Source organism: Lepisma saccharinum, chromosome 10 (genome assembly GCF_977018435.1).
Source record: "Lepisma saccharinum chromosome 10, izLepSacc3.1, whole genome shotgun sequence".
Lineage (NCBI taxonomy): Eukaryota > Metazoa > Arthropoda > Insecta > Zygentoma > Lepismatidae > Lepisma > Lepisma saccharinum.
Genome location: NC_139238.1, coordinates 61,498,821 through 61,523,996, shown reverse-complemented (window position 1 = coordinate 61,523,996; position 25,176 = coordinate 61,498,821). Strand labels below are relative to the sequence as shown.

Here is a 25,176-nt window from a genome sequence, read left to right as displayed (position 1 = left end):
GTTCTGTCAAGTACAGAGCCGTAGCTAGGGGGCGGCGGTAGTTGGCCCTGGGTGCTGAATGATCTAAATTAAAGATAATTGTAAAAGAGAATGAGTCCCATGAAATTTTTGTGCCATATTAAATCAATATTATTTTCAGTTTGCTCGTTTCGCTCGCAATTTTATTGTTTTCTGTAATGTGTTGTAAATTACCAGAGAGATAAGTTATAGCTACTAAGTACTTCAGACTCTTGCTGATAAGCTGTTTTGTCTTAAATGCATGAACACAATTGTTTGGAGAGAAGGAGCACACCACATTTCAGAGACAATTTATTAATTCGTTATGGTGCCTCTATGTTGCCACATTATATAGGCATATAATATATACCCATCAATGCAATGAAACTAAAAACAGTGAGATAAAATTAGGTTTTTCTTTCCTGACTGAAATTTCATCAAGGCTTTTGCCCCCCCCCCCCCCCCAATCAGAGGGGCTGTGCATGCCTATGTAATGTTCTTGACTTCTTAAAACCTTTTTATATACAGGGCATTTCATAACTTTCTTTGGGGTTGGAATAATTTATCGCAAGAGGAGTATTTCACTCACACTTTCACAACCAAGTTCCATTGCCCATAAATACGAGGAGATGGTTTAGTGCATTCATGAAAATGACTGTTACACCTGTCAAGAAATTGTAATAGTCACCCACACCTGCTTTCTCAGAGGAAGACGTGGAATGCATTTGCACAAGTTTTCTGTGTAGCCGAAAGAAATTAGTCACACACGCAGCTATGGAACTGGATGCATGAAAAACAACTGCTTGGAGAGTTCTTTGTGCTTCAAACCATAGCGACTTCAGCTACTGTGGTATCTGTCCGGGGTTGATCATTGGCATGACTTTTGTTGTGAGTTCATTGCGAATATGACAGCCGATGAAGCTCTTGTGGACACAATACCAGCGGCCAAGTAAACTACCATAACAACAATGGGATATTATACTGGTTTCTTGAAGGTGTAGCAGCCATTTTAACAAATTCTCTAAACTAGCTCTGCATAGTGGCAGAAATGTGAACTATAGCATAACAGCTTGAGCTACAAAAAAACTTTTGGAATTCCTGTTTTGACTGGTTTTGGTTTCATTACAGTAAGTGCAATTCTCTTCTTGGAATAAATTATCCCAACCTCCACTCTGTTTACTATAAAAACAAAAATGATTATGGTTTGCTGTTGACACTTCAGCTAGAACAAGCAATAAGTTGTATTAAAGCAGGATAACATTATAACATGCAGAAATTTTTAATGTTTTACTTAAAAATGTAAAAATTAATATAATAAACAATAAATTTATATGCAGTGAAGAAGAATTCAACAACTCACCTGAATACGCCTGATGGCTACTAAAACTTCTCCAACTAGATAAAGTGCTTGAGGAAAAAAGGTGGACATCGATATACCAAGATTAGTAATTAGGGCTGTGATAACAAATAGCTGAAACGAATGAAAAATGTTCTAGTACGAGAAGCAAATCAAATAAAAATAGAAATAATGAAATGTGCAAAAGCTAAAGATCTAGTTTTAGAAAATGTAATTAGATTACATCTCATGCAGAAAGAAAGAATGTAAGTTACCCCTCCCTGTCCTTAGTTATGTATTAAATTATTATTTTGTATAAAATTGAACCCACATGGTTTATTAAATCATATTACCGTGGTTGGTAATACAACAATGTGGCGACTATGTATGGGATTCAAGGACAGATTCTTGAACCTTTCGATGTGGATAAAGGTAACATTGATTCGTATTTGGAACAGTTGAACAGATCTGTGTTGCTAATGGCATCCCAAAGGAAAAGAACATTAGTCATTTTATTTGCATTCTGTGGAGGAAAATTATATGACATTTTAAGGGATTTAGTTACTCCAGATTCTGTTGCTAGTAAAACATATGAAGTAATAAAAGATGTATTGTTGAATCCTTTTCAACCGAAGCATAAATTAGTCGCAGAAAGATACCGTTTTCCATCTTCTGAAGCAAGAGTTAGGTCAACCTGTGTCTGAATATATAGTTTCTCTTAAACATGCAGCTACTAAATGTAACTTTGGAGCATTCTTAAATGATATGCTAAGAGATCAGCTGGTGTTTGGAGTTAGCAGTGAAGTTATAAGAAATAAATTGTTATCAGAAGGTGATGTTTCGTTTCTTAAAGCTTGCGTCATTGCCATGAATATGGAAAAGGTTGAGAAAGATGTATGGCTATTCCATCAAAATGAAGGTTTTGCTACTGATTATAATGTACTTAAGCTTCATGAAAGCAAGTTTAAACCTTTCCAAGCTTTCTCGAATAGGAAAACTAACTTTAATAATCAAACTGAAAGGAGCACCGTTAATGAGAAACTGGGAACTTCAAGAAAATGGATTTGGTATAAATGTGGAAAGACGCATGTTATTTAAAGCAAGTTAGATGTAATTATTGTGCATTCCTTGGACATATTCAGAAATTTTGTAGATTTCGTAATAAACCGACAGATAAACACTTATCAAGTTTACAATTTAAATCCGCTGAATCTAACAGTTACTTAAGTGTCTCTTGGTGTAATTTCAAAAGAATGTAAAGATTCTATTGAGTCTAATGCAGAAAAGGAACATCAAGAATTGTTAATTCCACGTGAGCCCTTGCACACTTTCCAGTTGTCGTTGTAGAAGTATGGTTCTACTAAAGAATGGCAATTTGAATTTAACTCTGTAGTTGAAACTTTGCACAATACTGATAAATGTACAATTGATCTGAATTATGATGGTAAATTAGTTAATTTTGAGATTGTAAGTGTGTTTGATAAAAGATTTATCGCTCATTTTTTTCCGTATTTAAAGATTCAACCTGCAAATATCAATTTGAAAAATGCTGACAGAAGACCATTAGCATTAGAAGGTCAGATTATGTTGGATGTATTGTGGGAAGAAAAGAAATATAAACAAATTTGTTTGTAAGCAAAATTTGCCACAACCAATTGTAGGAATATCGTGGCTGGATATTTTATGGCCTAATTGGAGGCAAAATTTCATATTACAGCAGATAGGAGTTCAGAGTTGTACTAATAAGGAAGTACTGATAAATAATTTGTTGTCTGAGTAGAAGGCAGTATTTTCAGATGATCTTAGGGAGCCTATTAAATGTTTTAAAGCTGTGATTCCGGTGAAACCAAACAGTACACTAATTTTTAGGAAAGCTTATGAAGTACCTTATAGTGTAAGTGAACAGGTTAAAAAGGATATAAGTAAATTGGTTTCCGATGGTATATTGTAAGAAGTAACTTATTCTAACTGGGCATCAGCACTGGTAGTAGTTGTTAAGAAGTCAAATGATCTTAGGTTATGTGCTGATTTAAAGATAGGACTGAATACGAGGGTCACTATTTATATTTTGAGCCTTGGCAATACTGATTGAAGTTAGGCGCGATTTGATGTTTGCACGGAATCGTCTGGCATTATTGACCATAACGTACTTCAAATGTTTTGTCAATAGCTTCATTTGTGTTGTTTATGTTGCCTTGGAGATTGCACGACAACAATAAAATGGAATTAACTCGTGAACATTTTCGTGTGATGATTTTTTACGATTTTCGACATGGATTATCAAGACAAGAGTGCATCGATCAACTTACTTCCACATTTGGCGATGATGCCCCATCCTTTGCCTCTGTGAAACACTGGTATAAAAAAATTTAATCATGGCCGCCATTCGCTCACCAACGAGATTCGCGAAGGTCGTCCAAAATCAGTTGTTGTTCAAGAAAACATTGATGCTGTGCAAAACCTAATACTGCAAGATCGTCATGTGATATACTGTGAGATTGAGGCAACCATAGGCATTAGTTCTACCAGCATATATAAAATATTACATGATCATTTAGCTATGAGAAAGGTATGTTCTCGTTGGATCCCACACAATTTGACAAAAACTCAAAAAGACGCTCCCGTCAATTGGTGCAAACAAATGCTCAATAAATACAATCGTGGTGCTTCAAAAGACGTATATAAGATTGTAACAGGTGACGAATCATGGATATATGCATATGAGCCAGAACGTAAACAGCAGTCGACTGTATGGGTGTTTCAAGATGAAAGTAATCCAACAAACGTTGTTTGCACTCGAAGTACATCGAAACTAATGGTCGCCTGTTTTTTTCGGGAAAACTGGACATGTGGCAACTGTGCCTTTAGAGGAACGTAGAACGGTCAACTCTGAATGGTACACAACAGTTTGTTTGCCAGAGGTCTTCGGTCATTCTTCATCAAGACAATGCCAGCTGTCACACATCTCATCTAACAACCAACTTTATGAACAGTCAAAAAATCGAATTGATGGGTCATCCGCCATACAGTCCTGATTTGGCAAGCAATGACTTCTTCTTGTTCCCGAATGTCAAGAATAAATTGCGTGGACAACGATTTTCGTCGGCGGAAGACGCCGTTGATACGTTGAAAAACCATATTATGTAGGTGTCTCAAGAAGATTGGAAAAACTGCTTTGACAAATGGTTCAAATGAATGCAAAAGTGTATTGACCATAAAGGAGAATACTTCGAAAAACAATAAAGCAGTTTTCAATGCCAAATTCCTGTTTTTTCATTGTTAGGCTCAAAATATAAATAGTGACCCTCGTACTTTACTTGAGAAAGTAACTTATCCATTACCGAAAATAGATGATATTTTGAACACATTAGTTGATTCTGATACATATGTGGTTCTTAACATGAAGAATGCATTTCTACAGTTGGAAGTAGATGAAGATTCGAAGAAATATTTGGTAATAAATAGTAATTTTGGTTTATTTGGTTACAACAGATTACCTTTTGGTTTGCAGTGTAGTCCTTTGATATTTCAACATGTAATGGATCAGATATTAACAGGAATTCCATTTGCCAAATGTTACTTAGATGACATAATTATCTGTGATAAAGGACTGGAACACTGTTATAATAACGTGAGGAATTTACTAGATCGTCTTCAGAAATATAATGTGAAGGTAAATGCTAATAAGTGTCAATTTTTTGCTACGGAAGTTGAGTATTTAGGATTTTGCATTTCTGGTGGAGGAATTAGACCGTCTGTGAAGAACTTGGAAGCAATATTAAAATGTGCTGTACCTAGAAATGTCAGTCAACTAAAGTCATTTTTGGGAGGTATTTCATTTTACCATAGACATATACCCAACTTGTCAATGCATGAATTGCTGAAGAAAGGACATAAATGGGAATGGACTGATATTCACCAAAGGAATATGAATTAGTAAAGGAAATGGTGAAGAAAGCAGATGTCATTTTTCCTTTCGATCAGAATTTGGAAGTTGTATTAATTACAGATGCAAGTCCTGTAGGAATAGGTTGTCAATTGTGTAATGTGTACAAAAGTAATTTACGCACAGTAGCTTGTTCATCAGCAACGTTAAGCGATGCTCAGAAGAACTATTGTCAGTTTTAAAAGGAAGCTTTAGCTCTTATACATGGCGTGAAGAAATTTCACAAATACTTGTATGGTAGAACTTTTACTGTACATAGCGATTCTCTTCCTGTCAAATATTTTTGGGAAAAAAAAGCTAAAATTCCTTCTACGGGTAACAGTAGACTTCAAAGATGGGCTTTGCTTTTATCAACCTATGATTTTAAAATTGAGTACACTAAGCATGTGGAAGTAGCAGATCTGTTATGAAGATTACCCTTAATGGAAGTACCTGAAGATGATGTTCCTAGCGAGGAGTATGTATTTCACTTAGAATGTGAACCAGTGTTGTTACAAAGTATTAAGGAAGAAACAGCCAAAGACTTGTAATTGCAGCAGATAAAGTTGTATGTTACTGAAGGATGGCCAGCAAAGCTAAATAAAGATCAACAAGCTTCACTATTTGCACATTTTTTTCCAGAGAAGACACGAAATAGTGATAGTAAAATAATGTTTGGTATGGGGCAACAGGTTAATTATTCCACGATCGTTGCATGATACAGTCTTAAAAAAACTGCACGCAAATCATCTAGGTTTGTGGAAATTACAACAATTAGCAAGATCTATGTATCGGTGGCTACAAATTGATATTGGCTTAGAGAAGTTATTAACTGTCCACAGTTCCAAGCACTTCAGAACAATACTCCGCAAAATAAATATGCATTTTAGGAATATTAGGAAGATGCTTGTTATTGGTTAATGTCAGTGGAACAACGAGAAGGGTACACCTGCATCAAGTGAAGTTTAAATTAAACACATCGGATGTGGACAGAGCAGAAGATAATTTTTGGATCTTCGATGGTTCCGTGTCATCACAAGACAGGGCTGGTGAGGAGAGACTGCAGACTGGGCGAGAGGAATCTGTTACCGCCTCCGCAGTGAACAGTCCATGACAATCTTTTAGGAGGAGGAAACCACCTGACAAGCTGCAGCTGTCATTTAAAAGAAGGGGAAAGTTCCAGTAGCTAGATTGTGAAATATACATGATGTTATTATAACTTTGAATATAGATGTTCAATTGTTTTGTTGATTTGGACTGTCAAGCATGGAGTTAGCCATGTTGTATATTCTTAGTTATGGATTAAATTATTATTTTGTATAAAATTGAACCCACATGATTTATTATATCATATTACCATGGTTCGTAATACAACACTTACAAAATCTTCTAAAAATAACAATATATCATCAATTTATATAAGAGGAAATGGCGATCTTTATCTTTCTTGACACCTGGAATTAAGCATTTGCTCCTATTGGTATCTAAAATAAGCAATCACTACTTGAAGCCTAAAATTAAGTTATCACTAAAAATATGCTGCTCTTAATAACTAAAATTAACTGATTGGTTCACAGGAGTGACTCAAGATAAAAATTTCACTCAGGCAACGTGGATTTTTGGCACCCCTAATTTCCACCCCTCCTTTTTTTCTACCCTGGTCTTCCTATTTGCCACCTTCCTCCTTTAAAACCATGGCCATGTTATTGAATCTACAAGCTGCATCTTTCAGTTGTCTTATTTCACTATCATAGGCAGCCCCAACTAGTTTTGGCTTACAACTTTTTATTGAATTGTTTCCGGACCAGCCCAAGTAACCAAAAGTGGTTTGGCCAACCATACTGAAAATGGTTGGCCCAGCGTAAAAACATACCATTGGGCAACGGTAATTTTTGCCATGGTTCCAACATTGACCTACGTGTGGTTTTTACATTGGACAAACATGTGGTTTTTACATTAGACAATGTATGGTTTTACATTGGCCAATCGTATGGTTTTATGTTGGCCAATCGTATGGTTTTATGTTGGCCCCAACATACTGAAATCTAAAGAATGGATACGTTTGTGTTCTGATTTATACATAATTTATTGTGAAGCCAAATGTAATCAATAATACAAATTATTTATGAAAATAAATAAATACACAACACTTTCTCAGTCACTGGTATCATTGTTTTCAAGGCACCATACCTTCAAGTGGTAGCACAAAAATATTTTAGAGTTTACTTAGTTTTCACCTTTCATGGAATTTAGTTTGCACATAACATTGTTTAACCACCTTCACAAGAATACCAGTAAGAACATTCTTGTTCTGCTACAGCTAAAGAGACAAACAATAAGCAATTACCAACACATCATCTTTCATGGTGGCTGATAAAGGACTGGTAAGTGATTGCTAGTTAAAAATAGCTTATACGAGGTGCATCCAGAAAGTAAGTTTCCCTATTTTTTTCCCGTGAAAGTAAACATAATGAGCCGTGTAAATTGCGCATGCGCAGCAGAGCTAGAGACGTATCAATCATATGCCAGGCGGACAGATCCCGCCCAGCGCCAGTAGTGAGGCAGCAGTGGTCCGAATTGGAAGCTCATATTCCTTCTCCCGCTGCATGCCAGTAGCCAGGCAGCAGTGGTCCGAAATGGAAGCTCGAATTCCTTCTCCCGCCGCATGCGAGGTTCGGTCGGTGATAAAGTTCCTGAATTCACAAAGCATTGCGCCAATTGACATTCATCGTCAGCTCTGTGAGGTCTATGGGCCGAACATTATGAGTGAACAGATGGTGCATCGCTGGTGTCGGCAGTTTTCGGAAGGTCGTCAAAGTGTCCATGATGAAGAGCGCAGTGGGCGTCCGTCCCTCATAACTGATGATCTGGTTGAGCTGGTGCGGCAACGCATCGTAGAGAACTGTCGCTTCACGATTACGGAGTTGAGTAGCCTTTTTCCGAAGATATCGCAATCCGTGTTGCATGAGATTGTCACGCAGTGCCTGCTGTTCAAAAAATTGTGTGCCAGGTGGGTGCCGAAAAACCTGACACCCCAACACAAAATGAAACGTTCAGGAATAGCACTGACATTCTTGCAACAGTACCATGATGACAGCGATGATTTCCTTGACAGGATCATCACGGGCGATGAGACGTGGATTTCGCACTTCACCCCGGAAACCAAGCAGCAATCGCCCAGAGGTGAAACAGTGAACGCTGACCATTACTGTGAAACACTAAGGAAATTGCGACGTGCCATTCAAAACAAGAGGCGTGGCATGTTTACTGCAGGTGTTGTGCTCCTCCATGACAATGCTCGTCCACATACGGCTCGGCGCACAGCAGCTGTTTTGACGGAATTTGGCTGGGAGTTGTTTGATCATCCACCTTACAGTCCTGATCTGGCTCCCAGCGATTTTCACGTTTTCTTGCACCTCAAGAAATTCCTGTCCTCCGGTGAGCGTTTTGGCAACGACGAAGAGCTGAAGACGTCTGTCACACGCTGGTTCCATTCACAGGCGACAGAGTTCTACGACAGTGGGATCCAAAAGTTGATACCACGATACGACAAGTGTCTCAATTCTGGTGGTTGCTATGTTGAAATATAGCTCAAACTTTGCTGTACCTGTTGCCAATAAATGGTTTCCTGAAACTGTGTTGTTGTTTTTTTTTTAAAAAAAAATAGGGAAACTTACTTTCTGGATGCGCCTCGTACTTTCATTAAAAATATATTTCCAGTATGTGTTGTGACTTTAATATTTGAAAAGAAACACTGTTACATATCACTTATTTTATACTCTAAGAATTTACAGCATAATCCTGAAAGTTGTCTTAGGATGAAAAAGTTTTTTTAAAACCGATTTTGACTCACTTTCTCAAGGTTGGGCAAATGTTTGCCCAAGGTAAGACCAACGTCAATTTGCCAATCAACGTAAAGCCAACCTTTCCCATGTAAAAACTGATGTTGGACCAACGGTTGTGGTTACTTGGGAGCAGTGGCGCAGGAACGGGGGGTACAGGGGTACATTGTACCCCCGCAAATTTTTGAAGGGGGGTACTGTACCCCCCTAAATCCGTAAATCGAGTTGTACCCCCTGTACCCCCCTTTGGTAATTTGACAGCAGACGGAAGGTGCTACTCTTAAAATTACCTATTATCAATTCGCCCAATAAAAAAATGTATTATTGTTTATAAATTTTAAGCATTATAGTCCTTACCACAGAAATTCAAAACATTTAATTGTAAACTTATTATACTACATTGTGCTTGTTACTAGTTAGTTCATTGACCTAAGTTCTTGGAAACCTCTTTAAGGACATGAAAATTGTTTAAAATGTGTGTGGAACGATGGAATCAGATTGACTCTCAGACAATTACGCTGCAGACGATTGCTGCTTTGCCAAAGGGGGGGGGGGTAACATTTCTAAAGCAGTGGTCGCGTCGTTTCGAAGATATGATACAAATCTTCATCAGAAGAGTATATGACTGACCCCATTTTCTTTTGAATATTTATAATGGAATTTTCCGAAACGAAACACTTAGCCTACACGAACGAGACGAGACACGACAGACCAACTTGGGGGGAGGGGGGTACAATACATTCCTGTACCTCATCTATATTTTTCATGAATTTGTAAGAGGGTGTTGGAAAAACTATACTTAAACCTATATATTAAGATATATATTTTTTAAAAAAATAGAGTGCCGATTAGCCTATCTGAGAATGAGGTGAATTTGGAATAAGTTTTCATAACTTCAGAGTGGAAACCGAAAGAAAAATAAGCACAAACAAGAACGAGAAGGACCTCACCACACAGGAGACGAGATGAGGCTGTGACAATTCTAGACTCATCGCATCGCTATATCATTCCTAGGTGAAATGAAATCTTTCCTAGACATTTAAACAGGGTGCAATTTTCGATTTTATCAGAGGGGGGGGACTATTTTTTACCTATGTATTAGGTATAATTTGACATTAATTGCATATAATCTAATTGTGATATCGAATGCAACACAAACACAACGCCATTTTATGTTAAACTCTAAAGTCAAATTGTAAGAAAATTACATTAGTCAGATGAATACACGAGATAAATGAGACTCACTGCAGGTTCTATTGGTAGATTTTGGATTGGATTTACAAGGTCTCTGGGAGTAAGATGGGAAAATTTGATTGATTGATTTGGTTTATTTTACTTCGCCTTTCTGCCACTTTTGGCTAATCGCGAAGATGAGGATGAGTGTTGATGATATGATGGAATTGATGGACACTCAAAAATAACACCCATGGGCAGGCCAGGATTCGAACCTGGGACCTCAGGCGTCATAGCGCGCTATGCTAACCCCTCCGCCACGGAGTCCGGTGAGGTGGGAATGTGTTTTGGATTTTCTTTGTAGATGCGAAAATCTTTAACTGTGACGTGCACATGCTTCTGCTTACATTAAAGTTTACCTTTTCACATAAAAGATAAATTGACATGTCTTCCTAAAACACACGCATGTATCTGCATTTAATACTACTACATACGAAAATAAACCTTGGCCGGCTCTTCACATTGTCCACCAAAAATTGAAAAGAAAGAATAAACTTTTGAGCGTACGGCTTTCCTTGCTACTTCTGAGAGCTGAAGGATTTCGGTTTTGTAAATGTACCGAATGATATTACTATCAGTACTTGAAGAGCGTCATTAGGTACAGCTAATTATATTACAAATAAATGATTTGTCAAATTGTTCACAAATATTTCAAAGTTAGACTTCTTACGAATTGATTGGGAATCATCTGAACTCATTTTTTTCTTTTTTAATACAACAGCCTATAGATGTCTGAGAAAATACCAAATACATGGCTTCTAAAAGGCATTGGATGTAGTACACATCTGCCATAAATTGTTTAAAGACATTTTATGCGTAAATCAGAATGAACGGAACTGAAGTGGAACTCTATATAATGTAGTTTCTATATCCAGTGGGTGGGAAATTATTATTGCTGGTTGGGGTGGCTCAATATCCCCCTCACTCCTGATTTTCCGTTCCGTGAAATCCAAATAAGCCCAGAATGAGGTCCAGAGCTTAGGCTTATATGTTTCAGAATTGTTATCTGGTTTTAAAATCTGTTTTTTTTTTTTAAAAAAAACAACTTAAATTCTAACAAAAACAATGAAAAATATTTATGCATATTTTGCATTAAATAATAGGACATTCGTGTGTGTTGTTCTAAAAGAGAATATTTCTCATAGCTTCACATTATAACTAGGTATCAAGGACGTTTTTGTGGGGTCCAGGGGATCCGGACCCCTTCCCCCCGAAAGACTTAACAAGTAGTAAAAGAAAATTATCAAAATATAATTGTTTATCATTTGTTATACTCAATTTCCATCAATGCCGATACCATGCTTGAACAGCGTAACAATTAAAAGTTAGGGTGCGGCAGAAATATCTCCCGGATTTCATTTGTGAATAACAAAGCAACGATAGATGTTATGCAAAACTTTATTGCACAGTTGGAAAGAACAGGGTTTACCATTTTATTGCACATTTGCAAAGAACAAAATGTTCGAATTATTTTTTGTCAAAATTGCCACAAGTCACCATTTTGTGTGACATAGTTGACTTTGTTTTAAAATGATATCGTCCAAATGACGATGTGCACAGTGTACGCATTTCTGAAGTCTCGCCCTGAAGTTCTGCATTACCCTCCTAGTCATGTCTGGTCGGTATTTCCGCTCTTTCCTGTCTGATACCATCTTTCAGATCATTGGCTGTCCTCGGCCTTCCTTGGTAAACTTTAGCCTTCAGGTACTCCCACAGAAAGAAGTCGCAGGGTGCGAGCTCGGGGGAACGAGTTGGCCATGGAAGGTGACTTCGAAGTGAGATCAGACGCCCTGGAAACATTTCACGTAGCACGTTCATCGATACGCGTGCTGTGGCACCATCCTGTTGGAACCACACAGCCAATTTGCCACGTTCGTTCGATTGCGGCTGCAGGAAGTTGCGTAACATCCATACATAACGGTCAAACGTTACATTAACTGCGTGCCGTCTTCCTCAAAAAAGTAGGGGCGTTCATGGAGTTGTCTCGGTACATATGGGAAACAAAATGGTAATCCTTGTTCTTTCCAACTGTGAAATAAAATTTTGCATAACATCGATCGTTGCTTTGTTATTCACGAATGAAATCTGCTGCACCCTGTATACTCGATGGTTTTCTCCGCTGATCTTATTGGAAGGCAAGGAATTTGCCGCATACGGCTTTGAAGGATTCCAAAGATTTATGCACACTACTAATGATAATATCCATAAAATATTAATCAGGAACTTTACTTTTCGTTAATTGAATCTAACTCCTTTTTTTGTTATTCAATAAATATTCAATTCTTTTTCTATCCGACATTAAATTCCTTGCCAGGGCAGTTGTTTTTGTGCAAATCTTGGCGATCTTACCTACACGTACGCTAGATAATGAATACTTGCTGTTATATTTCTATTCTTTTACTATCTTTTACCTATTCATGTAATAATAACAATACAATATTAATTAATGTACATATTTAATTAATTAATATATTAATTTAATTAAATATAATTATCCTAATTATTATTATTGCTACACTTGATTGGACACACACATATATATGTGTGTGTGGGGGGGAGGCTGAATTTTGTACCCCCCCAAATGAAAAACGTTCCTGCGCCACTGCTTGGGAGGGTACCTTATCTCATATTTATTATTTGGGTCAGTTTGAATCAAGGTCATGGAAACACCCTGTACACATGTAATACCCAGTCAAAGGGTTAAAATTTTGTCAATCTGCTTGCAATAATCATAAACCAACAGAAAGAGTATGCAATGCCTACTATGTGCATGCAAGAAGAAAGTTGTTGTTAATGAAGCAATATAGCAATAAGTAATAAATACCTTTTGAGGATTAATTGTATGTCCAAGAAGCACATATGCTACCACAGTAGCGCAGATTTCTCCTTGGATAACAAACATACAAAATGATATATTAATACTGCGAATATAGGAACTTGCTCGTATCATCTTTAATTCCAATCTGGAAAGAAATATTTAAAGTTTTATATCATGCTACAAGTTAAGTACATGAACATAGGAAAGCAAAAATGAGGGAATCATTACATTTGCTTTAAATTGTTACTTACAACGTGCTTCAAAAATTACAGAACATTATTATGATTACATAACATGAAAACTAGGAGATATAATAACATTGAGTTTTCTGCATAATCAGGCCTCATCTATTGACATATTTTTTAATACTTTTGGTTGAAAGGATTCTTACTTGTACCTGGCTACCCTGGTTTGTCTTCCCCATGCTTCATTCCATCTTTACTGGAACCGCATGAGCCAGGAATGAAACCTGTGTCTCTTCTGTAGCAGTCATATGACCTACTGACGAACTTTTCATGGCTCATATTCAACTCATAGAAGTCTTGAAATTTTGAAAATTATTAGCATTTATTCCCTGCCTTATAGAAGACAGTTTTGCAGTAGTTCATTAGAACTATCAAATTACTAAAAATTGTTGGAAATTAGCAATGAACTGATATCCCATTTTTGTCTAATAATAACTATATTAGTGAATGAGCAAATGTGATAATCTGTAAATAGTTCATAATAATTTTACTAACCTTCTGACCGATGAAACCACTTTTGCAAACAGTCTCTCCCATGTGTACATTTTTATTACTCGTATTCCAGAAATAATTTCATCCATTAGTCGAACTCTCTCGTCAGTGTTGCGAGCTGATTTTTTTCTCAGCTTTGTATTTATTGTTCCTAGCCAGACTAAAAGCAGATGGACAAGATATTATACATCAGCAGCAGGACAACACAATAAAAACTCAAAAGTAATATACAGTTATAGGAGGATCTCAGCAGTCCTTGGACAGTTACTTTTTAAAAGCACTTTGGTCAAAAATTAGTTACATCGATAGGTTGTCATTTTGTAAAGTAAGTAAACTATAGATACTGTTACCTTAAAAAGTAACTTTCTTTTACAGCTGCTTTATTGTAGATAAGACTATGTTACATTCATAAGCTCCAAATTGCTTATGACTATTTAAAGTTGAGATTCATTATCTTTAAATTATAATAAAGTTCATGTTTTTACATGTGTATATACAAGAATATAATTACAAGTAAAGCCTCATATAGAAATTTCAGTGAGAAGGACAGCCTCAAACAGGACTCAGAATCTGGCCTCTGGCAATCCATGCCAAATGAGCTACTGAGCCAAGGCTGATTTTTTGCTCTTGCTGTTTTATCTGTGCGGAATTGTCTCTTGTCAGTGCTACCTACCAAATAGGATCTGTTGTCTTTGTAACACTGATGATGTCATTGGTGCCTACTTTCTCCTAGTATACCATTTTCTTGATTGATTTTTTTTTAATGTCCACTGTGCAATGTGGACCTACAGCAGGTATGTATCTAGAAATGTATTTTGTTGGGTCCGAACCAGATGTCACAGAAATAATAATAATAAAATTTAAATGACCATATATAATTGTATTGTAGGGTGGTTACTCACTGGTAATTCCTTGAATTGCAGGAATTATTAGCTCCTGGAACTATGTGTGAATTCTACGTGAATTTTTCTCCGTAGACATGAAAAATTGCAACTTTTATGAATCGAAATGAATTCATGCATTTACAAATGCCCCGAGGCAGGTTTTTCGCAGTTTAGCTTTTATTTTATCGAAGAAGCTGCGTGGAAAATAAAACAGAATTCTCTCACTCCATTCACTTTGTTAGTGTTCTTTGCAGAACAATCTATCTGACTGACAGAAGATTATTGCAAGATATTTTGAAGTTGATTAGGTAAATTTGAGTGAAATTCAAGCATTAACAATTTTTCGTATGTTAGTAAATCCCATAGCATTTGTGACTTGTGTATATGTATTTCAAGTCTGAGTATGTGAAATGGCAAATGTAAACTCCACATCTTAAATTGAATATTTTAAATAGTATATATACCATTTAATTGAATTGAATTAGAATGTTTGGATACATTGGAATCACACAGACCCTTTATATTGTTAATATATTTGTATGTGTGTCTGTGTGTGTGTGTTTGTGTGTGTGAGAGGTGGTAATATGTAAGGTTGAAAAAGAAAAAAAAACAACTGCTTGTAGGGGAGACTGGGGCATAGCGATCCGCTGGGGCGAAGTAATCCCTCGAAGAAAATGCACATTACGGTGCTGCTTCCAAAAGGGAAACATGTCAACTGCAGAGCAGCCATTGTGAGTGTGTTGTAGACCATGAGTGCTGTGGAACGTGGGCTGTGAACAACAAGTGGCGATAAAAAAATGTTTTTTGGTACGTCTGAACTTAGGTAAGCAGTTTACAATATTATGTATTGTTAATTGCATTACTGACTGAGTCTGCTGGTTGAAGCTTGTTGTGAGAGGGCAAAATATGAATGCTATACACATATGAATACTTCTGTTCTTGGAGTGTTCTTTAATGGTGAGAATGACCGCTGATATCAATACTGGTGTGGGGTAAAGGATGGAACAAGTGCAATGGATGCAAACAATGGACACACAAAAAATGTGCTGGTGTGGAGGAAGATGATAGTGCTTATACTTTTGACTTTTCCATTGAAAATTAGGCTTAGTACACTTAAATTACCAAATTGTGTTTTGTTAAAACAAATTTTTCTTTGTTTTTATTTTTTCATATGAACCTGTTTCATATTTTCTTCTCTGAATGACACTTGTTAAAATCCTCATAAAATCCCAGAAAAGCCCTATAACAGCACTACGACATGGCGAGAAAGTGCCGCCATTAAATAAGCACTGCCCCTGCTGCCTTGCAGGGAGGAGAGGGATCTCCAAAGGCTAGGGGAAGGTCACCCCAACAGAAAACCAAAGGGTGGAAGGAACTCTTAGGCATAGAGAAGCCGATCCTTCTAAGGGGAGTAAACCCCTATCAGAAAATCCCAGGTCCTCCAAGGAAGTGGAGGTTGGAGCATAGAGCCCACAAAAGAAAGGGGAGAAACCACCAAACCCCATTGCTGGCATAGCAGCAATAAGAAGGCAGCCCCTTCACTATGCTAGGAAGCTGCAGGCCAATCACCTACACTTCTTAAATAAAGATGATTAAAAGAAAAGACAGAGAGTTGGCCGGACGGATCTACAGGAAAGATAATTGGTGAGGACTAAGGTATACGACTTTTGGAACTTGGAACATCAGAGGCCTTAACGGAAAAGAAGTTGAAATAGTAAAAGAAATGAAGAACACCAAAGTAAAATATTTAGCCCTAACTGAAACCAAGAAAAAAGGAAATGGAGAAATTGAGTTAGATGATGGATATGTACTGATATATAGTGGAGTACCGAGAATGGAAAGAGCTAGAGGAGGGGTGGCACTTTTGATCCACGAAGAAAAGAAAAACAATATAATAGATTGGGAATTCATAAGTGAGAGAATAATGATTGTTAACATTAAAGAAGAAGAAGAAAATATAGTAATGATAATAGTTTATGGTCCAAATGAAGATGATACAGTAGAGAATAAAAACATGTTCTATGATTCACTACAGAAAATCATAGATGAAAGAAAGGAAGAAGTATTGATAGTAGGAGATCTAAATGGAAGAGTAGGAAACAATACGGAAGAATGGAGACAGGTAATAGGACAACATGGAGAAGAGACATTAAATGATAATGGTACACGAATCTTAGAATTATGTGTAACAAACGACATGGTAGTGGTAAATACTAAATTCCCACATAAAGAAATCCATAAATACACCAGGGAAGAACCAACAAGAAGGGAAAAATCTATAATTGACTATTTCATAGTAGAGAGAAATACAATGAGAAAGATAAGAGATGCCAGAGTCAAAAGAGGGGCGGAAATTGGGAGCGACCATAAACTATTAATAATGGAAAGAGTAGTACAAAGAAGTAGAGTGCTAAAAACTAATGGAAAAAGAAGACAGGAAAAGCAAAATAAAATAAGAATAAAGGCATACAAATTAAAAGATACAAAAGTTAAAGAAAAATATCAGCAACTAATAGAAGCAAAGATACAAGAGAAACATGAAAAGGAAGAAAGAGACGTAGATAAATTGTGGGATGAATTTAAGAAGATTTTGCTACAGTCTGCAGAGGAAAGCTGCGGGACAACATACATTGGAAACAAAATGAAAAGAACGGCATGGTGGACAGATGAGCTGAAAGAAGAAGTCACGCATAAGAAAATACTGTGGAAAAAGTACCTATCAATTAATGATTTAGAAAGCTTCGAAGAGTATAGGAGGCAAAGGGATACAGTTAAAAAGAAAGTGTTAGAGGCTAAAAAGAACTCGTGGAGAAAATTTGGGGAAAGTATGGAAGAGAACAGCCGAGAAAATCAAAAACTATTCTACAAAGTTTTAAAGACCTTGAGAAAAGATAAAGAAAGCCCATTAAAATACATAAAAGGAAAAGATGGTAAACTAAGAACAAAACCTGAAGAAATCATGCAAAGATGGAAGGAATACTTCGAAGAATTGCTGAAGGATGAAACACAAACTAACAGGACGGAGGTTCAAACAGGAAACGAAAGAACAGAAGATATAGAAATGGAGGATGAAGAAGAGGAAATAAATGATATCAAAGTAGAAGAATTAAAAGCAGCATTAAAGAAAATGAAGTTAGGTAAAGCTAGTGGACATGATGGTTTAACACCAGAAATGCTTAAATACATGGGAAATGCTGGAGAGCAACTGTTTTTGAACCTACTGAATGTTATATGGGAAAAGAAAACTGTACCGAAGGAATGGGAGATATCAGTAATAATCCCAATCTTCAAGAAAGGGGATAATTGAGAATGTAGAAACCATCGGGGAATCTCATTGCTCAGTGTGCCAGGGAAGATATATTCAAGAATCCTGGAGAATAGACTCAGAAAATATGTCGAAGAGCAATTGGAAGAAAGTCAAGCAGGCTTTAGACCAGCAAGAAGTGTACAAGACCATATTTTCACCCTCAAACAAATAACAGACAAGACAATAGAATACAATAAAAAGGCACATGTATGTTTTGTAGATCTACAAAAGGCTTTTGATAGAGTTCCTTGGAATGAGATATGGAAATCCTTAGAGAAGAAAGGAGTGGATAAAAACCTAATAAAAGCAATCCAAAGTTGGTAAAAGGATGCAGATGTTACGTGAGGACGAGAAACCACCAGTCAGAGGAATTTGAAATAACAACAGGAGTTAAACAGGGAGATATACTATCACCATATCTATTTATAATACTATTAGATGAAGTAATAAAGGAATGCCATATAAAAATGAAACAATTTCAGGTAGGATACTGGAATATGAAATCAATTAAACTAACAGAGCTCATATACGCTGATGATATTATACTAATAGCTAATACACAGGCTAGTTTACAATATAATCTAAATATTCTTAATGAAGAATTAAAGAAGAAGAATATGGAAATAAATACGGAGAAAACTAAAACAATGATAATCAGCAGAGAAAAGACAAACCATAAGATAAAACTGAATAACGAACCTTTAGAACAAGTGACAAATTTCAAGTATCTTGGAGTAATTATAAACAGTCAAGGAAAAGAAGAGGAAGAAATAAGAGATAGAATCATGAAGACAGGAAAGCTATATCAAATGATAAACCGAGGATTTATAGGCAAAAAAGAAATATCTACCCAAACAAAATTCACTGTATACAAAACAATTTATATACCAACACTTACATATAGCAGTGAAAATTGGACATTGACTGGAAAACACCTGCAAAGTGTACAAACAATGGAAATGAGGTACCTTCGAAGAATAGGTGGGAAAACCAGGAAAGATCGGATAAGGAATCAAACCATTCGGCAATCTTTAAATGCTCAGCCACTACAAGAAACAGTTGAACGTAATCAACTTAGATGGTTCGGCCATTTGAGCAGAATGAGTGAGACGAGACTGCCAAAGCAGATATGGGAAGCACGTCCACAAGGAACAAGACCAAAAGGAAGACCAAGAAAGACACGGAATATGAGTGTCAAAGAGATTTTGGAGAAACGAAGCATAAGATGGAAAGAGGCACAGGAAAAGGCGATGGACAGAAACGTCTGGAGAACTCTCTGTAACCCCTCGACACCGGCAGGTAGAAGAGGACGCGACTAAGTAAGTAAGTAAGTTATTTTTTTATGAACCTGTTTCATATTTTCTTCTCTGAATGACACTTGTTTTCTTCAATGTGTTTGTAAGTTACTTACTTTTAATACATTTACTTTTATTACTAAAATTAATTAATTCTATATTTAAAATCATATTTGATAACAACATTTTGAACCAGGGGCAAAGTGATCCTTTTACATCATCTATCTTTTGGCCAAATTACTTCTTAAATACACAATGAAATAACTTCAAACATATATCAATGTAAAAACAAATGTTGTGGTATCAACTGTGTTAAGTTTTAATGTATTCGTTGCCATACAGTGTTCTGTAAGAAGGGTCAAAGCTTAGGGGTATCACCCTGCACCGGTCTCCCTTACCCTTGAATTTTTGGGAAGTTCGCCTTGAAAACCTGGAATTTTACTTGAATTTTATCATGGTCCTAGAGTGGTCACTCTGTATTAGATTAATAAAAATAATAATAATTAATATTGTTACTATTAAATTAATAATTAAAAACATGGTATAAGAATAGATATAATAGCATGTATTCATTATCTAGTTTAGTAGTGATTATATCGCCAAAATTTGTTTAAAGAAACTGTTCTGGGAAGGAGATTAATAATAATTAGATAAATAATTGAATATTTATTGAATAACAGAAAAGGATGTTAGATTCATATTACGAAAAGTAAAGTTTTTGCTTGATATTTTCTACATATTTTTTATTACTATACGGCGTACGCTTTTAGAAGGAACATGAGTTCGGCCAATACCCAGCCAGTGCTACTGCGCTGTTGCCAAACTAACTGCTAGCGCAAGGGTAGGACAGAAAATTCGTGATGTGTCCATTAGTTTGATAATGCATGCACAGTATATATGACTATGAGTACAGTGAAATAATATAGTGAATATTTCTACACAGGATTATAATATCATATCACTGTAGCATATACGAGAAACCCATACCTGAAAGAAACTTGAAGGTATTTATACATCACCACTCTCGTCGTCTTCCTCGGTCTCCGTGTCACTGATTTCACTCATTTCTGAGTCACTCTCCTGGAAGTTAATGATTAGATTTTACACTATGCTGTCTCGGGCCACTTCATTGTGAAAATCCTCTTCCTGAAGCTTTTTGACGTGCGAAGATTATCACCAGCCACTCTCAGGTTGTGCATTGTTCTCAAAAATTTAATTCTCGCGGCAACTATATCACCCCTTTCTAACAGAAATTTACGCCCATCGTTGTATTTTCTTATATTTGAAGCCCAAGCATTTTAGTATTAACCCCATAGAAGTAGAGGAACCAATGTAATTAATTCTTTCCCTCATGATGCACAAGTTTCTTGATAGGAGGATATTCACCGTTGTCATACATTTCAAATATTGTACAATGGAGTACATCCTTTTTGAAGTCATCTAAGCTAGTACCACTTTTCTGTTTTCTGGCATGTTTCACAGGATATTTAAATAGGGGTTCACTGGTAGGGTAGATGTTTTACCCTACCCTCTTTTACATACAATACGCGACACAGTATGAACACTTACACCACACGCTTTAGCCGTTAAGTTCTCTACTATGTGAAAACACTGTTTCAGCATGCACTTCTTCCGATGCCAATTCCTTGAAGTAGGAATACACTTTAAAAATAATATTTCTCCCTTGTGAATATATTATTGTACCCTTGGTACCTGTACTCCTGGTGCCAGGTTTCGTGAGTGACATTATTTAAAATTAAAAAAAAAAACACACGGAACACACACTATTGCACGAAAGGGCTGTATTTAATCTTATCACAAACTGTTCTTTGTGGCCTACGAGTGAACGATAAGCGAATAATTTTACACCGGCCTTAATACGAAAACGCTGAACTCAAAGTGACCCAGACTCTCAATGTTCGAGAACGTCCAGAACAATGAAAGGTCATTGTTTATATCGAGGTGAATTTAACACCAACAGTTTTCTCTAGACACAACAACTCAGCTGCGTCAACACGGTGGCAATGAAAAAAAAACAGGTGGAAGGAAATGAAAGGTGATGTTTCCGTTGTTTCTTCAAGGAACGATAACTCCGGCTGTAGGCGACGGAAATTCATGGGACTTGGACAGTCAGGTTCAAAATGTCTTTCCCCATCTTATGATGAACCTTAAAGTGGCGAGTTTTTGAAAACTTCTTTCGCGCAAGAAAAATACAGAACACGACTTGTAACTTCCGCGCCGCAGTCTCCTAACCGTACAACATTGCACTCCTGCCATTGGCTGATCGCCACGCACACCCTCTGCTTGGCCCCGCCCGATATTGCTTCTAAAAGCGTGCGTCATATAGTAGTGTGCGTCATATAGTAGTAGCATGCGTCATATAGTAGCGTGCATATATCTTCGTTGGTACTGTCATTCAAAGTCGTATGAACCCAATATAATCCTTCTTTCCAGTGAGTTCGGGAGAAATAAATAAACCTCGATTATGCAACAAATGCTAAATAAGCATATTTTCATTATTGAATTTTTGTAATTGGTAAGTCTTTTGGCGATGCGACCCCCCCCCTCCCCATAAATACGTCCTTGACCTACAGTATAAAGTGGGGTTCAAACCACTGTGCAATGTGCCTATACTGGGTATTGGATCTGTCATTTGTCTTCATGTTTTCCCTACAGAATCTCTTGAACATGAACAAATTTTATTGTATATACCTTTGGAACTGGTTTTCTCATTATAATCATTAAATATGCATTCCAAGTTTATTGTAAATATTTTATAGTCAAATTTCCTAAAAAAATTACAATTTTATGTGTAAAACCTGTGTGGAATGGAGTATAAACAAATATCTTTTCAGCAGGTCTTTTGTCTTTGTTAACTTTCTTATTCCATGTAGTTGGAACCATTTTTCTTGATATTTCATAAAGTTTTTCTTTTCCTTTTATAATATCTTTGTTGTTCAAATGTAATCATTGTCCAATCAAACACATTGTCAGTTGTATGAGAATGTACAAAATTGACATGAATGTATTTTTCTTCTTCTAATTTCTTTTTGTGGATTGACATTTGAATCATTGCCCTAATCTTCTTGGTCTCCAGATAAAAAAAAAAGGATTACATTGTTGCTCATGTTTTCAAGAGTATATTTTATGTATATTTTATGACTGCTTCATTAACCATTTACAAAGCTCATTCAATATATAACTGGAAATATGTTGTAACAAATATTTATTACATCCATCTTTCAGTGGGCTAAAGATGGTGAAATCGGAAGGTGAAAGATTGGGCGAATATGGAGGGTGGAGTAAGCACTCAAACTTTAGGTCCTCGATGGTAGACAATGGGACACTGGCAGTGTGTGATCTCGCATTGTCATGGAACAAAAGCACACCAGTGGATACCAGACTATGTCGTTTCTGCAGAATTGCTTGTTTCAGTTTTCTGCTCAAGCGATTGGATTAGGTGGTACTGTACACTTGTAATCGACTCATGCAGTTGTCACCGCACTGAACTGTTGTGCGGTGATGAATTTCTATCGGTTTCATGCCTTGACTCAACAAAAATCTCATGACACTTTACTGCTCCAGCTTGGAGCACTCTTGTAAGGGTGCTGCCATCTTGTGCAACTGTTTCCCAGCATCCCAAGTGCAAGGCAAGCATGCCAGTCCTAGTTATGAATAGCTTACAGATGCCTTCACAAAATAACAAACATATAACAATCGTGGTCGTATTTTAGATTTTTTTATACTACTTTTCCAGTTATTTATTGAATACACCTTGTACATATATCAGTGATTGTAATATCTTGTTTATCAATGTTAGCATGTTTGGCTAATCATTATCCTTCATCTAAAGCTAAAGCAACACTCCCACCCCTAGATGTTGTATGCGTAGGGGACAGTGAGTTGATACCATGCCATTACATGGTAGACAGTGGTTTGTTATGACCCAGAAATATCCATGACTGTATAAATAATAACATTCCTGAAATATTGAAGAGGTTTTCTCGGGCAATCAGTCATGTGATTTCCGGAAAGGCTTCCAGGCTTTTAAGAGCTAACGTCACTCTCATCTTCATTTTTCCCTGAAGGTAAGAGTGATGTTAGCTCTTGAAAGCTCGGAAGCCTTTCTGGAAATCAGCTGGCTGATTGCCTGAGAAAACCTCTTCAATATTCGCAGCCAGGAAAGCTTCAAGAATTATTTCCTGAAATAATGGTTCACACACAAAAAGCATAGATTTCTGAGTAAGGTAAAGGTAAAGTGCTCCCCTGTGCTTAGCACTACACCATGAAGGCATATAGGGGGTGTGGGGGTAACGCCCCACACTTTCTTGATCCGGTTGTGAGTGGGGGTGATGTGATCAGCATCATGCCCCTGACCGCCTTTACCCCCCAGGGTTTCCCCCAAGTACCCATGTTATTCGATGCTGGGTGGGCGCCGGGGCCACTTCCATCGTTAGAAAAGTTCCCGGATTTGAACCGGCCGGGGATCGAACCCGGGACCTTGAGCATGGTAGTCAGACGCGTTACCGACTGAGCCACCGCGGCCACTGAGTACTTAAACCAATCATTAACATGATCTAAGGAATGATAAGATGAACAATAGCAGACACTTGTTAATTCCACCCACTCCACAATTATCAACTGTAGGAATAATTACTGGTTAAAACCTGTTCACAGTGTGTTCTGTTAAGAACAACTACTGGCACTTGGGACAGTACCCATATGCAATGTAGCACAATCACCAGCACTTGGTAATGATAATTATAAAATGTTTACAATTCGTTGTTGCTTTTAGGTTGAACACCTTGTAGTTCCTATACACTGTTAATTGCCTTAGAGAATGACACTATGGTATGCACGTTTAAATATAAGTTTATATACTAGGAGATCGGAGTTTAACTGACATATCAAAATGAGGAGGTTCTGATGGAGATAATGATTGAACTTTATTAAATATTTCCACTTTGCTAGGTAAAATAATAAAGTTTGATATTGACACCATTTTTATTAGATATGAAAAATACAGCATTGTTAATATACTGAAAATGTGAAAAACGAAACAAAAAAGTTGAAATTTACACAGCTTTCACTTTCCTTTAGTTTTTGGTTTCAAGAGATTTTGTGGCAACTTCAGCACTTGAAAGTATAAATGACTTGTACACTGCGTATTGCAACTTATGAACAATAAAGTCTCAGATTTTTGCTAGACTTCTGAATTCATATTAGAAATTTTATTGATTGATTTGGTGTTTTAAGTCCATTTTATGCACAGTAAGGCTAATCAGGACTGGACCTACAGTTTAAAGTGGGATCTGAACTACTATGTGCCTCCACTGGAAATCGAACCCAGATTAGAAATTTTATGTTTTACACTCTGCACATATTATTATATGCTCCTTGTTCTACCCTTACCCAGGGCTAGCTTTTATAGAAATACACATGCATACATACTTGTTTGTAACTGATGCTAGCATAATTATTCACCAAAATATATGATTTGAAATGAACATCATGCAAGATGGTATCCTTCACATCAAACAGGTTTCAAAGTGAAACTGTTGAAGCTACTTTTACAACTATACCTACTAACTTACCTTGAAGAATAATCATTGACAGTATTGTTCCAACACAAGCTAGGACTGCATACCCACCATGGACCCAAATGAAGTACATTACTATAACTGTTTGGATTGGACCAACTAACAAGAAATGCAAGAAAAGCAAAGACCGGTCAAATCTTGCAACATCATTCGATAGAAAGTTTATAATTTGTCCAGTAGTTGTTTGGGACAAGGAAGCTCT

General features: G+C 36.7%; 1 protein-coding gene across 1 annotated transcript; it reads right to left on the bottom strand.

Moving 5' to 3' along the window:
- Positions 1–1,072: 1,072 nt before the first annotated feature.
- LOC145994120 (ATP-binding cassette sub-family C member 4-like) lies at positions 1,073–25,176 on the bottom strand. Its single transcript, XM_083130209.1, has 5 exons — positions 24,969–25,176; positions 13,892–14,048; positions 13,158–13,296; positions 1,358–1,468; positions 1,073–1,219 (listed from the first exon to the last, which is right to left on the bottom strand). The coding sequence occupies exons 1-5, from the start codon at positions 25,045–25,047 to the stop codon at positions 1,073–1,075; spliced, it is 633 nt and encodes a 210-aa protein (XP_082986335.1). The 5' UTR covers positions 25,048–25,176.